The sequence below is a fragment of the Cucumis sativus genome, chromosome 3 (assembly GCF_000004075.3).
Source record: "Cucumis sativus cultivar 9930 chromosome 3, Cucumber_9930_V3, whole genome shotgun sequence".
In the NCBI taxonomy this organism is placed as follows: domain Eukaryota; kingdom Viridiplantae; phylum Streptophyta; class Magnoliopsida; order Cucurbitales; family Cucurbitaceae; genus Cucumis; species Cucumis sativus.
Genome location: NC_026657.2, coordinates 33,664,242 through 33,678,158, shown reverse-complemented (window position 1 = coordinate 33,678,158; position 13,917 = coordinate 33,664,242). Strand labels below are relative to the sequence as shown.

General features: G+C 33.2%; 3 protein-coding genes across 8 annotated transcripts; all 3 read left to right on the top strand.

The window, feature by feature from the left end:
* Positions 1–791: 791 nt before the first annotated feature.
* On the top strand, positions 792–2,727 carry LOC101214698 (NAC domain-containing protein 100). 2 transcript variants are annotated; one of them, XM_011653931.2, is made up of 3 exons: positions 792–1,160; positions 1,261–1,613; positions 2,217–2,727. In XM_011653931.2, exons 1-3 carry the CDS (start codon positions 1,013–1,015, stop codon positions 2,571–2,573), a joined length of 858 nt encoding a protein of 285 aa, XP_011652233.1. In that variant the 5' UTR covers positions 792–1,012; the 3' UTR covers positions 2,574–2,727. The 2 variants fall into 2 exon arrangements, with proteins under 2 accessions (XP_011652233.1, XP_004136698.1); XM_004136650.3 differs by having other exon boundaries at positions 795–1,160; positions 2,214–2,727.
* Positions 2,728–4,940: 2,213 nt separating this feature from the next.
* On the top strand, positions 4,941–8,166 carry LOC101214458 (dihydroorotase, mitochondrial). Of its 3 annotated transcripts, none has more exons than XM_031881664.1 (9): positions 4,941–5,221; positions 5,303–5,331; positions 5,635–5,780; positions 6,117–6,298; positions 6,402–6,538; positions 6,638–6,803; positions 6,934–7,050; positions 7,452–7,612; positions 7,713–8,166. In XM_031881664.1, the coding sequence occupies exons 3-9, from the start codon at positions 5,698–5,700 to the stop codon at positions 7,905–7,907; spliced, it is 1,041 nt and encodes a 346-aa protein (XP_031737524.1). In that variant the 5' UTR covers positions 4,941–5,221; positions 5,303–5,331; positions 5,635–5,697; the 3' UTR covers positions 7,908–8,166. The 3 variants fall into 3 exon arrangements, with proteins under 3 accessions (XP_031737524.1, XP_004136697.2, XP_011652231.1); XM_004136649.3 differs by having other exon boundaries at positions 5,303–5,380; XM_011653929.2 differs by lacking the exon at positions 5,303–5,331 and having other exon boundaries at positions 4,942–5,221.
* A 976-nt stretch (positions 8,167–9,142) lies between these two features.
* On the top strand, positions 9,143–13,873 carry LOC101220344 (rhodanese-like domain-containing protein 8, chloroplastic). Of its 3 annotated transcripts, none has more exons than XM_004136754.3 (8): positions 9,145–9,582; positions 9,715–9,768; positions 10,579–10,728; positions 11,406–11,547; positions 11,813–11,904; positions 12,308–12,411; positions 13,044–13,313; positions 13,445–13,873. In XM_004136754.3, the coding sequence occupies exons 1-8, from the start codon at positions 9,247–9,249 to the stop codon at positions 13,590–13,592; spliced, it is 1,296 nt and encodes a 431-aa protein (XP_004136802.1). In that variant the 5' UTR covers positions 9,145–9,246; the 3' UTR covers positions 13,593–13,873. The 3 variants fall into 3 exon arrangements, with proteins under 3 accessions (XP_031737634.1, XP_004136802.1, XP_011652230.1); XM_011653928.2 differs by having other exon boundaries at positions 9,190–9,582; positions 10,584–10,728; XM_031881774.1 differs by lacking the exons at positions 13,044–13,313; positions 13,445–13,873 and adding an exon at positions 12,851–13,030 and having other exon boundaries at positions 9,143–9,582.
* The last annotated feature ends 44 nt before the right edge of the window (positions 13,874–13,917 follow it).

Here is a 13,917-nt window from a genome sequence, read left to right as displayed (position 1 = left end):
TATAAAGTCTATGACTTTATGTTTAGGCAGATAACAACTAACACAATGACTTTTATTTTCTCCAACTCTCCTCTTTTGACCTAATTAATTAACCAATTTACACTATTCCCAAATAATATTTCAATTCCATTCCCAACTTTCATCTTTTTCAAAAACAAATTTATTTTCTTTTATTTCAATTATTCAAAACTTAAACCCTTTACAATGAATTCACATTAACTCAAACTATGTCTTCTTTTTCAAACCCCTTCCTTGTATAGAAATATAGTCAATAATTTTTTTTTTAAAAAAAAGATGACAACAAAGTTGAGACATTGTATATATTAAAGCAAATTTATCCCTAAACTAATTTCATTATTCATATAACTAACTTAATTACCTCAAACTTTAATCTCATTCAATTCTACATTAAATTTAGATAATTGTTCTTATTTTTCATATTTTATTTGGTGTGGAACTTAAAAGCAAATTTGATTTTTCATTAAAGTAAAAGTTCTTAAATTAAAGGACGAAAGTTGTAATACGTATGTTACATCTATATTAATCCAATTTATATGATAAAACTAAAAAAATCCCTCAATTATAAAGTATAAAGAAGGATATAATATGTATTTGGAAGAGAGGAAAAAAGAAAGAAAGAAAGAAGAATAAAAAAAAAAAACAAGAGTAGTACATATATAATTGGATAAGATTTGACGTAAAAAACCCCTTTATCAATTAGCATTAATCCATTAAAGAGAAGGGCATAATAAAATTTGAAGCTTATATAAACAAGGTAAAATGTTCCTAGTCAAGAAGAACACAATAAATAAAAAGAGAGAGAGAGTCATAAACAAGGCTTTATTATAAAAGAAGGATTAAGTTGTTTCAAAATTCCCATATTCCTCAGCTCATATATAAAAATTTAACCACTGAACCCCTTTTTGTGTGTGTGTGTGTGTGTCTCTACAAAAAGCCCCTCTGTTTCATTTTTCCCCACCACCAAAAACTTGGGAATTGAAATTAGAGGGCGATGGAACTGCCACCTGGATTCCGATTCCATCCGACGGACGAAGAGCTCATCACACACTACCTATCCCCTAAAGTCCTCTCCTCCACCTTCTCATCTCCGGCGATCGCCGAAGTGGATCTCAACAAATGCGAGCCCTGGGATTTGCCAGGTAATTAAAGACGCACAGTAGTACATATATGTCCTCGTCTCATATATATTTGATTACATGTTACGATCGATGGGGTTTTTGGTTTTGATTGTGTTGGCAGGTAGGGCTAAAATGGGGGAAAAGGAATGGTATTTTTATTGTGTGAGAGATAGGAAATACCCAACAGGGTTAAGGACGAATAGAGCCACAGAGGCAGGGTACTGGAAGGCAACGGGGAAAGATAAAGAGATATTGAAAGGGAGAAATCATAACAATAATAATATTGTGGGGATGAAGAAAACTTTGGTGTTTTATAAAGGAAGAGCTCCAAGAGGACATAAATCTAATTGGGTGATGCATGAGTATAGATTACATTCCAATAGTAATCATTCTTCTTCTTCTTCTTCTCCTCCTTATTCTCAACATCATCCTCTTCCTCTTCCTCTTCCTCTTCCTACTACTTCATCTTCTCAGGTACAAATCTCTTTTTCTTTTCTTAAATAATACCTTTAATTTCTATTTTCACATTCTCAATTCTTTTTCTATATAATTCCAAAATTTTATAATTATTTACTCTTCTCTATTTCTATTGTTTGATAAATTCTTTGTTCATGAAGATTATTTAAAGACTAAAGTTTAATTTGTTAAATCAATTCTTTCACAAACTTTATAAAATTTGACTCATTTATATGAATAATATTGAAGACACACTATTTTCTAGAAAAATATTTAAACTCAGTTTTTTCTTTATTACAGCTTATTTACCATGGTTTTTATTTTTATTTACTTCCTACCTAAATTTAAAAGAAGAAAACACTTTATTAAATAATAAAGTGGATAACAGAATATAACTTTCATAAAAAAAAATGTACTTTTCTTTTTCTTTTTGTAAATTAGAAAAAAAAAGGACTTAGATAATGAAGGCCATGGTGCACGAATGATATTGTGGCACGTGGCAATTAAATTTCTTAATGAATATAAGTTAATTTACGTTTTACCATTTGTATAAAAGGTGAAAAACATTTGGTAGTACAGCTAATGATCGCTAAATTTGATTATTTAAATTGGGTGCAGAAGGAATGGGTAATATGTAGAATATTCCAGAAAAGTGAGAGCTCAATGGGAAAAAAAGGAAACGATGAAATAACGATGGCAGAGAGTTCATCCTCTTCCTCTCTTCATGCCCTTCCTCCATTAACCGACTCAGATCCTGCTTTGCACGTGACCTGCTTCTCCAATTCAACGGAGATGGAGCCAGAGGACTTCCATTACCTTCAAAACCACGACGCTTTCTTTTGGTTACCCGATTTTCAAGATATTAAACAAACCCAAATCTTTTCTTCTTCTACTACTACTACTAATAAACCCTCTAATTATGACCACTACCAACTTCATCCATCTCCTCCTCCTCCTCCTTCCCTTTGGAATTACTAATCTATGTATATGTATATGTGTGTATAATCCTTTAATTTTCTTGTTTTTATTTATATGTTTTTCTGACTACGTGTGGTTTTGTCGAGTTTAATACTCGTGTAATGAAATGTCCCACTAGTTGATTTTTGGAATGAAAAGTATGTGTTACATTACATTTTTGGTCTACTTATTACAATATCAATCACTAAACCAGATAAATTTAAAATATTAATAACAATATTTAAATTTCTTTTATTATTGATGAATTTTACTATATATTTATTCTTCCTATATCTATTATAATTATTTTTTAATATTGATTAAAGTATGTAGATGGATGAAGTTTTTTGAAAAATTAAAACATGCATATAAATAAATAAGGAAGAGACATTATTATGGATAATTTGAAGAGAGAATTAATTTTCTCCTTTCTATAGTTTGGTTTTATATGTGAAGTGACCTTTCCTTTTATCGCTTTTGGAAAAAACTTGAAAGGTATTTCTTCTTAGGAAAGTTAGATGCTTGTAAATAGTAATTTGAAAAGCACACACAATGACTTTAGAGTTGCAATTCTTACTTTCTATCCAACTTTTATTATATTTATCCGCTACTTTTTTCATTTTTTTAAAAAGAAAATTAAGATATAATACGTAGGTCAAACAAGTGTACCGATACGTCATGACTAGATTAACTTAAACATAATGTAAAAAGGTTAAAAATTGTCAAAATGAGACATAGTTTGATTGTTATAAAGCGTGATTTCTTGACCAAATTAAACACATAAGATTAGTATCATCTAGTTGAAGTAAGTTGTATTTACAAAGAATCAATAATGTACTTTAATTTGTATGAGCATCTATTCTTAAAAAGGTATAGAGAATTCATATTTTTTAAATTAAAGTAAAAATTGCTATATTTATTAACATATGTCTTATTATGAAAAATATATAACCCATCTCGAATTATGTTCGTCTTTGTACATACACTAGTGTTGTATGATTGAAAAGAGATGAAAAAGACATATGAGTAAAGTTCAAGCTGATGCATATCCAAATATATTAAACAGTTTCATATTAGGAACCGTCTTTAATCAAGTAGATCTATAGACAACAATTTGCTTCAAAATGTTAGTTGAGATCTTCTTCTTGAAACATGACTTTAGAAATGGTAAAAAAAGTAATCATAATATAGCATCAATCTAAAAGTTGTTTGTAGCTATTTGTTTTCTTGAATAAATTACAACACTTGTGGTTACAAAAGTAAACATTTTTATTGTCTCATTTCTTATTTAAGAGATGAAGAGAGTGAGTTAGGTCACCAACCCAAAGACAATAGATGATAATCAAAATTACTCCAACAATGGCCAAATGAGGGAATGTGACAATTTTAGAACAATATATAATAACATATGCAATACACATGTTTATTATTTTAAGTCAAATATCATATTTAAATAATTATTTCAAATGACTAATAATTGTAAGCGTTTGATGATGTAGTTATCCGTTTAAAACGAAAATGATAAACATTTTTCTACCTAATATGAGTACATGTTGTTTTCGTCACTATTAAAAATTCACTTCTGCATTGTTTTTAATTAATTTATAGATATTACTGTCAAAAATTGAAAGTGAATATTATATTTATGAAAAACTTCGAGGTTAAACGTGTAAAATTTTGAAACCTATGGATCAAATTAAAATAAAACTCAAGTAATCTCAACGGTATAGTTGAAACTTTTTGAAGTATAGAGATATTAATTTGAAACCAAACTCAAGACTTGAAAACTAAACTTATGAAAATTAATTAGTTGCTTTATATATTTCAATTTTATTGAGTCTTTAAACCTTTTGCATATGAGGTTGTAGGTGAAAAATTATGTAATATTGTTAAACGTTTTTTTTTAAGAGAACCAATGGAACCGAACCAATCCAATTCTGTTTTTTTATGAATTAGTTTGATTTGAATTCATAAATTAACAAAGACTCAATTTGGGTTAGCATAATATACAATTAAAATTATAAGGTTGGACAAAAAATAATCCTAAAACTAAACCAACCCAACCCATGAATACCGTAACTAGAATACATTCCAATGTAATATTATTACATCAACATTTCAAAAGTAAAATTCTACGTTGAATGTTGGATGAAAATTGAGACTTTGAGTCTTGAATGATGTGGTTGTGACAACGGACGTAGAACTAAAAGTAGTATTTAGACACACATTTACTCTAGAAAACTAAATGTTGTATTATTTTATACAATTGACAATTAAAAATGTAGATTATAGTCTAATTAAGCATCAAAGTTTGGTTAATTAATTATAACAACATCCATAAACAACTATTGAAAATCGTATGGATTTCATTTCCAATTAACACCATATTTCAAACCTTGTTAGTAAGGGCTTCAATTTTGTCTTATTTATTTAATTATCCATCCCATCTTTCCTCAAGCTCCAAGGACCTCACGGCGAATCCACCATCTCCGGCGATCCTCAGGCGACCCAACTCAATTACAAAGAGCCGGACCGTCCTGGCTCTTCCTACTCCGGCGGATTCAGTTCCTCGCGGCAGCAGATCTACAAGTGCAAGTGACCCACGAACGGCTCCTGCGACGTTTCCCACTTATTCTTCTTCTCCGGGCAACAAGCTGCACCGGCGCTAGGTAACCTTCGAAAACAAATCAACGACGGCGGCATTTGGTTGTGCATTTGTTATCTCTGATTTTATATTTTCATTTGAACAGAAGAAAAATCGTTTTAAAGAAGCCTCAAGGTTGTCTCTGGATTTTACTATGACAAAGACTTTGGTCCTTCCGTTCCAAGTACATATGCTTTAGTTATCAATAAAATCCAATCTATTTATATTCAATTTGTATTTGGTTCATTTTGTTGTCTGTCATCAACTCTTCTTCGAGCAACGTTCATGTGGCGTATTATAGTTCAAGCATTGTAGGATGTACTTTGATCGTCATCTTCGGTGTGATATTTTCGTAGTTTCCTTAACCAATGACAATTTACTAAACTTAAATTCAGATCTCTGCTTTCATTTCACTGATTGCTACATTGTTGATGGTAGCCACTGAAATCACCTGGACAAAAGTTTGAAGGGGTTAAGTTCATAAGGCGCCAAGGGCCAAAAATGCAGCTCACACTTACCCAGCCTGATGATTGGCATCTTCATCTTCGTGATGGTGATCTCTTAAAAGCGGTCCTCCCTCACAGGTAAGCTTATCTTTTATTCTTTGTACATGTTGGTAGTGGTTTTGAAATGATTAAAATCACTTTTGTCAAGTTTAAGTTACTCTAATGCATGCTTTCAATCATTCATAGTCAATTTTAGTTGTATAAAAATAATGTTTAAAAGTGTAAAATCCAGCATTGGGTTGCTTTTCATTGATTGAGATATGTTTATGGGTGATTTTGAAGGTGTCAACAGTTTTAGAATCACTCCTAAACATATCATAATTGACATGTCAAGCAACCACATGATACATTCTATTTTAACATGTATATCATGTTTTCAATTGTTTATTCTTGTCCTAAACTATCAATATGCAGTGCAAGTACCTTTGGAAGGGCTATTGTGATGCCAAATCTGAAGCCACCTGTCACTACCACAGCTGCTGCTGTGGCGTATCGGGATTCTATCTTGAAAGCGTTACCGTCCAATAGCAACTTTGTTCCTCTTATGACCCTTTATTTGACGGATACAATGAGCCCAAACGAGATCAAGCTTGCAAGTAAGTTTTTGCTTTCAACAAGAAATTTTGGAAGAGATCTGTTATTTGGTGATTTTTGAGGTTGTATTCTATTCTTTTTTCTAACATGATGATAGACTGACAGGAAAAAGTGGGGCCGTTTATGCTGTAAAATTGTATCCTGCCGGTGCTACGACCAATTCCCAAGATGGTGTTACAGATCTTTTTGGGAAGTGTCTACCTGTTCTTGAGGAGATGGTTGAACAGGATATGCCTCTGTTGGTAGTTTGCTGATAGGAACACTTTGTTTATTCGTCCAATATATAGAGAAGCAGTGCATTCTTTTTTCTTGTTAATTTAAGAAGAGATATCTCTCTGTAGGTTCATGGTGAGGTAACAAATTCTGATGTTGACATGTTTGATCGTGAGAAGGTCTTCATTGAAACTGTGTTGAAACCCCTGATTGAGAGGCTTCCAAAGCTGAAGGTGGTGATGGAGCATATTACTACTGCAGATGCTGCTAAGTTTGTTTTGTCTTGCGAACATGGTATTTATACTTCATTATTTTCATTGAAGTGTTTTTGTTAGTTATCCCTCTTTCATTTTGTCGACCATTGGTATCACTTTTTTATTGTAAATTATGCTTACCAATATATGACTTTTAAAATCCTTTACAGCGCTTCTAGCAGCAACTGTCACTCCACAACATCTTCTTCTCAACAGGAATTCTCTATTTCAAGGAGGACTGCAACCACATAATTACTGTCTTCCAGTACTCAAAAGAGAGACTCACAGTATGTTCCAACTATATTTTGTGCTTATTCTTTATATTTTCCTCACACATGTTCTTCTTGTATGACTGTATCAGTAGCCTTCATGAAAAACAATTTCTCCTTACAAGTATAAGATATTCTTATCTAAGTTAGAAGGTTTTTTGGAGGTTAGGATGGATTAATCTCAACATAAGGTGGCTTTTGATATTCGTCATGTATCTTAGAATCATTGAAGTTGGCCTAGTGGTCAATATTAATTATAAAAGGCTTTGGGTGAATGAGTTCAAGCCATGGTTGTCACCTTCTTAAGATTTAATACCTCATGAGTTTTTTTGTTTGGACTTTTCTTCATGAAACTTGAGAATCCCCCAAAGAAAGATGATTATTTCTTCATTTGTGCTCACGCCTTTTCTCTCATCTAGGGCAGGCAATCGTGTCAGCTGTAACAAGCGGAAGTAAAAAGTTCTTCCTCGGAACTGACAGCGCTCCACATGAGAGAAAAAGGAAAGAGAGTTCATGTGGTTGTGCCGGTATATACAGTGCCCCTATTGCCTTATCATTATATGCAAAGGTGTTTGAAGAGGTATACCATCTTGTTTCTTATTATGCTAATAATTTGAATCACTTCATCTTTATCAAATAATCATCATTTTCTCCTTTTTGGTTTCTTTTTCTCTGTCAAGGCGGGTGCTCTTGATAAACTAGAATCATTTACAAGTTTCAATGGACCCGACTTCTATGGACTCCCCAGAAACACCTCAAAAATTACACTGCAAAAGGCTCCATGGCAGGTTCCAAAGTCTTTTTCATTTTCTTTTGGGGATATTGTTCCAATGTTTGCAGGTGAGACACTTGAGTGGCAGCCATGCTTCAACTGAGACTAACAAGTTCCAATGTTGCTTGCTTACACAATAACACCACATTCTAAGCATGTCCTCAATTCTCTTGTTTAACTACACTTCTGTAGATTTACCTGAATTAGAACTTTTTACTGTTGGGACATCTATGAATGATCCCTTCCCTCCCATTTTTGAAATGAGATCATGATGAACTTTTGATTTGTATGAGATTTTGAAGAAGTTGATCTTGGATATTGTTGGTTTGGTAATAAAAATTCCCAAAATTTGTTTTTGGTAACTCTAGTAAGTTCATACCATGTAGTGGTTGTAAGGAATTCAAATATGATGATTATACACCAGTTAATATCATAAAAAAAAATTACAAATGAGAAATTTAGATGTTCCTCGTTCATATGAATAAGTTGGAGGTTCGAACTCACATATCTCTTTATCACAAATTTCTTCTACTAGGCTAAAATGTTAATTTTATATTAATTATGTTATTACAATTAATTCTATTAATTTATAGTTTATTCCTAATTAAATAATGAAGATAATAAGATATGTGCAATCTCTCCACTCTCAACTTGTTCAAAGTGGGTAGCCAAAATAATTTAACTCTTCTTTAATGTTCATTTAACTTTTGGTGTTGAAAGTAAGGTTTATAAATATTTCTTCCAATATGAATTTTCTTAACCATGTTTTGAAAACAAACATAATCCTTTTTTATATTTTTTAAATATACAGGGAATTCAAATCTCGAAATAACAAAACAAACACAATTTAAAAATGTAATACTAAATGTGATCATTAAAGACAAAATAAAAACGTCTATAGATGGAATTTCATGGTCCATATTCCATATGATTTTAATCCTTACCTCTCAACTAAAGTCTTTCTTACTGCTATGAAATTTCATGGTCCCTAAGGTTTTAATTCTTTAGCTCTCAACCAAAGCAAGCTCACTAGTATTAACATGACCTTTGATTTTAAGTACTTAGAAAGTCATAAACTCTATGTTAGGGGTATAAGTGGATTGGTTTGGTTGAGTTAGAGATATTTCTTTTATTGATTAAATTGACAATCCAAATCATCCAAATATGATATTTAATCCAACACAACCTTAAGTATATTTTTTGCTCACTTAAATACTTAAATTTGTCTACAACACACATTAATAGTGATAAACTAATAAATTTAAGAAAAAAAAAACTGAAGTGAAACTTATTTTCATTATTATTTTGAAAATTCCAAAATTTAAATAATGAATATATTTTCATAGGTTGAAGATTGGGCAAAGTGAAACGACCACCATTCCTATGGGAATGCTGAGTAGCTTCCGATCACTCTGCAGCTGCCATTGCCACCGTTACTGACGATGTGGAACGTTACTCATGGGGCGCCCACGCCCACAATCACTCTTACCCATACACCAACCATTTTCTGTTCTATCGGTTTCACTGTTGCCGCCACTAAGCTTCCGCTCCGCCGCGGGAAATGGAAGCCAACGCAAATAATTGCAGTTTCCTCGGCTTCTCTAACTCAATCCAACACCTTTCATTCCGTCTCTTTATCAAATTTAGGGCCAAGCGAGGAGCACCGTCAGCTCCTTCCTCATATTTCGGAGGAAGATTTTGTAGTTGTTAATTTCTACCATTTCGTGTTCATCGAAGATCCCCAAGCTGAGGTCTCTAAGCATCTCTACTTCATGAGGGTAATTTCTAGTTTCTTTTTTCTTCCTCCAAGTATATTTAACCCATAGTCCTTCTTAACAAAACTTTGAAAATTTGGTTTTCGTAATTAGTTATGGGGATAATGTGTAATGTTCGTTTCTGTTTTTGCTTAGGACTTGGATATACATGGCCGAATCTACCTAAATGAACAAGGAATTAACGCACAGGTAATTTCCATGTATTCCTGTTTTTCTGGATGAGAGTCATTCACATACCTATACATTCTGTATGCTTTCTCTGATTTTTCACTTTGAAGTTTGAGTTTAGAGTTTGCCATAGAAACTCTCTAAGGGAGCTTGGATAGATTACACAGGCAAACTATGGAGAATCTTGTGGATAAGAATTGATATTTACCTTTTTTATTCTGGCATGAATCTTATACAATAGGGACGAGTATCTCCTTAGGTCTCATCCCAAAGGCTTTCCTAAAGAAGTAATGGGTCAATTTCCGATCTTGCTATTGAGAAAAACAGTTTTGGATTGAATTGCAGTAACACAAGTTACCAAATTGTTTGTTTTTAGATTTTCTCAAGATCATATGTCATAATTATCTATCATTACTTAAAGTGCAAAGAAAGTTGATTTGACTCTCAAGGTTATACTGTAATTTTATTTACGATAGCAGCATTTCTTGTTTGTTTGAGTGCTGCAAAAGAGGTGGAAATTGATACTTTTGAGCACTTCTTCTTGCCGGCTCGCAGTTTCTTTATTATTTTTTTTGTTTCGTATCTTTTTTCCATTTTGAATTCTCCAGATTTTCAGTTGCCTGTTAACAGTAATATACATAAACAGGTGGAATATTATTCTGCAACTCCGGCTAAATAATGCTATATAATCTTTGAACCTCAAACACCAAGATCAAATGCCTACGACGCTAGTTTTACTTTCTCAATCCATTGTGATTGTTAACCATCTCTTATTTATTTTCTACTCATTGGTGTTTTGCTTTGATGCTAATCATATAATTGTTGGTTCAGTACAGTGGGCCATCAAAACATGCTCTTGCTTATGCTAACTGGTTAAGAGAAGATCCCAGATTTTTGGATATCCTAGTTCAAGTTTCTCCAGCAATAAATGACCATGCATTTCCAAAGTTGAAGTTGCGATATAAGCCCTCACTTGTGCAAGTAAGCAAAATCACTTTCTTCATAATGAATTTCATTGTTTGGGTCCGCTGGATTGTTGCACCCTTTTTTTCCTTTAGCTTGTTATCTCATTTACTGTTTTTTCTTTGTTGAGCTTCATTTCTAGGTTTTTCCCTCTCACTGTAGGGTGCTCAAACTGTCTGTTTTCAATATGCTAAGGGTAGAGTTTAAGTGAACCATCCTTTTCTGTAGCTTTGGTTGGGAAGAAACTATAGCATTTTTTAAGACAACTTCTCTTCATGGTTGAGCCATTTGGAAATTATCAAGATCGAAGCTTCTTGTTGGTGCTAGTTTTCAAAATCATTTTTATGACCCTTTTTAAGTTATTTGTAGCAATTGGGGGTCTTTATTGTAGCTTCTTGGACTATTTTCCCTTATTTCTGCTGTTTTCTTCTGCCTTGTTCCTTTGTTAGGTTCTGTTTTCATTGTTTCTTGTTTCTTCTTTGCTTTCTCTTTTGAATTCGTCTACTCTTTGTAAACTTGATTTGCTTTTCTTGTGGTCGCTCTATTATTAATAAAATTACTGTTTCCTTTTTAAAAAGATTAATACATTTCTGTACAAGACAACTATTTGAATGACTTAACTCTAAGCCTCTAATTTGTTGATCCAAAGGGAGTGAGGAGAAGATTCGCTAACTTGTAAGCTTTCTTTTTCCCAGATGGAAGGAGATTTTTCACATGTTTCTTTACTTGACTCATCAAAGCGAGCAGTTCCTCTAACTCCATCTGAGTGGAGAAAAAGATTGGAAACATTGAATGGCAAGAGGGATACAAAGTATATTTTATTAGATATTAGAAATGGTACGCTTCTCTTCCAAAATCTTTTCTCACTTAATTTTCTTGTAAAAGTTGCTTTGGTTGTGTATTTAAATATTCCCTGAAAGTAACAATATGCAGTTAATGTACTAATCTAACTTACTTTATGGCTGGTAGAGTCCTGGGCGACCATTCCTTGACTACAGTTATTTTATTTTCAGTTCTTTCCTTGGAAATTTTACAGTTATTTTAGTTGCAGGGTTGATTCACTTCATTTTGTTATAAGTGCTTTTTAACTGCATATATTCAGGATACGAGTGGGACATCGGTCATTTCCAAGGTGCTCAGCGGCCTACTGTGGACAGCTTTAGGTGCACGTCCTTTGGTTTATCCCAAACTGAGGTATGCCAACTGTGCCGTGTTGTAAGAGTTGACATCGAGTCAGTCAGTCACCAAAAGCAACAGCTCTTGCAAAATTAAATCCTAATATAATTCCTTGTGCTCATATCCATTACTGATTTCATTTACAACAATTTTCAGAGTAATTTTGTTGTATTTGGATACCAATTGATGTAATTAATTCAATTTATTAATATTTAGTACATGTTTTCACACCCTTTTAGTAAAACACAGCATTTTTCCCCCTACTTTGTGAGGGGATAACTTTCTTCTTTTGTATTTGTTTTCTCTATGATTAGGATAAAGAAATAAAGACGAAAGATAACTTGAAGAGCTTTTAATTAAGAACCGTTGTGATTTCTGTTTGCTAATGTTATTGCCTCGTCCCCAATTTATGCTTTTTTAGGATGCTGCTTCTGATCCTTTGGCAAATGTTGACAAAGAAAAGACAGAGGTATTGATGTATTGCACTGGGGGTATCCGTTGTGATGTATATTCGACAATTCTAAGGTAACTCAGTTTCTCATCTCTTCCTTCTTCAGATAAAACATGGAAAGTCGATACAGTACACACTTACATTCATAGTTTTTGCTTGATAATTGAAAAACAACTTCAATTGCTGTAGAAGTTAGGTTATATGATTCATTTCTCTTCTACTTTCTTATTTTACGAAAATATAGCTTTCATTGACCATGCCCAAATCCCGATAACGTTTAGTACACGTTGATATCGTGATAGGAATTAGGATTCCAGTTATGAGGAAACAACACTAAAATTCTATGGCGATATGAAGAGAACTTGCAATGATGGTAGCCTTTTGAGAGGGTTATCTCTGCTCCAAGATTACTAACTCCCAAAATTATGCCTAATCTCCACCTCCCTAACTAGATTTATATCTACCCTAACAACTTCGGTAATTATAATTATACAACTGTTTAACATATTGCAGTGTAATTGTCTTGCCAAAAAGTGGAGAAGCCTTTATATTATTGATGTAACTTCAGCCTGTAATTGATACGTTGAATAACTGTGAGTAACCCGAAGCATCGATCGATTCACCATGAAGACATCATGGGCACGATGATGATGTGGTGTTATGGCCTGTGAGATGAAGATATAATTATTTCTTATCATTGTGGCAGGGAAAGAGGTTTTCAAAACCTCTACACCTTAAAAGGTGGAGTCTCTAATTATCTAAAAGATGAAGGTAGCAAGCAGTGGGTTGGAAATTTGTTCGTGTTTGACTCGCGACTCTCACTCCCTCCATCAGCCTACAACCCCGAAGCCGAATCATGCAGTACCCCTCAATTCTCTGAAAACAATGCTTTTGCCAGATGCTATATCTGTAGTTCCCAGGTTTCTCAATTAAGGCATCGTAATTGTGCGAATCTTGACTGCAATCTACTATTTCTGTAAGTTTGCATTCTATGTTTTTGTGATATTCCTTCTTTCTCTTTAATCATTAGCGCCTCTCTTTTGCAATCTTACAAAGATTGCGTGATTTTGATAAGGGAATGAATTCGTTTGTGGGGTTCGGTTTCAGATGCTGTAAAGAGTGCGTGGGCGAGTTGAGAGGATGCTGCTGTTCAGAATGCACGAGTTCGCCTCGTCTTAGACCTGTTTTAGCGGGGCCTCAAAGGTATCAGAAATGGCACATCTACCGCGACTTTAAACAAGAACAACCAACCTAATTTCTGTATCAAAACCTTCATTTCATTGTGCTACACTACAACTGTAATCTTCTCCTGATTTATAACCTTTTGTTTTAGATAAAAGAATGGGATTCGGAAAATCCTGTATGTTCCTTTGGAGTTTAATAGGTCTTGTGTCATGAAATGGATGATCTCCAGGTGGATAGGAAGTACAAAGTAGAGAGTTCAGTACTTTACTAGATGGAACTATTTTTAAATATTCATCTAAATAGAAGTTCCATCAAGTCAAGAGTATCCTGAAAAAAATGCTTTAAGTTAAATATCCTTCAAGTGTGTGACATGTTAGGCTTTTTTGACGCCTTAG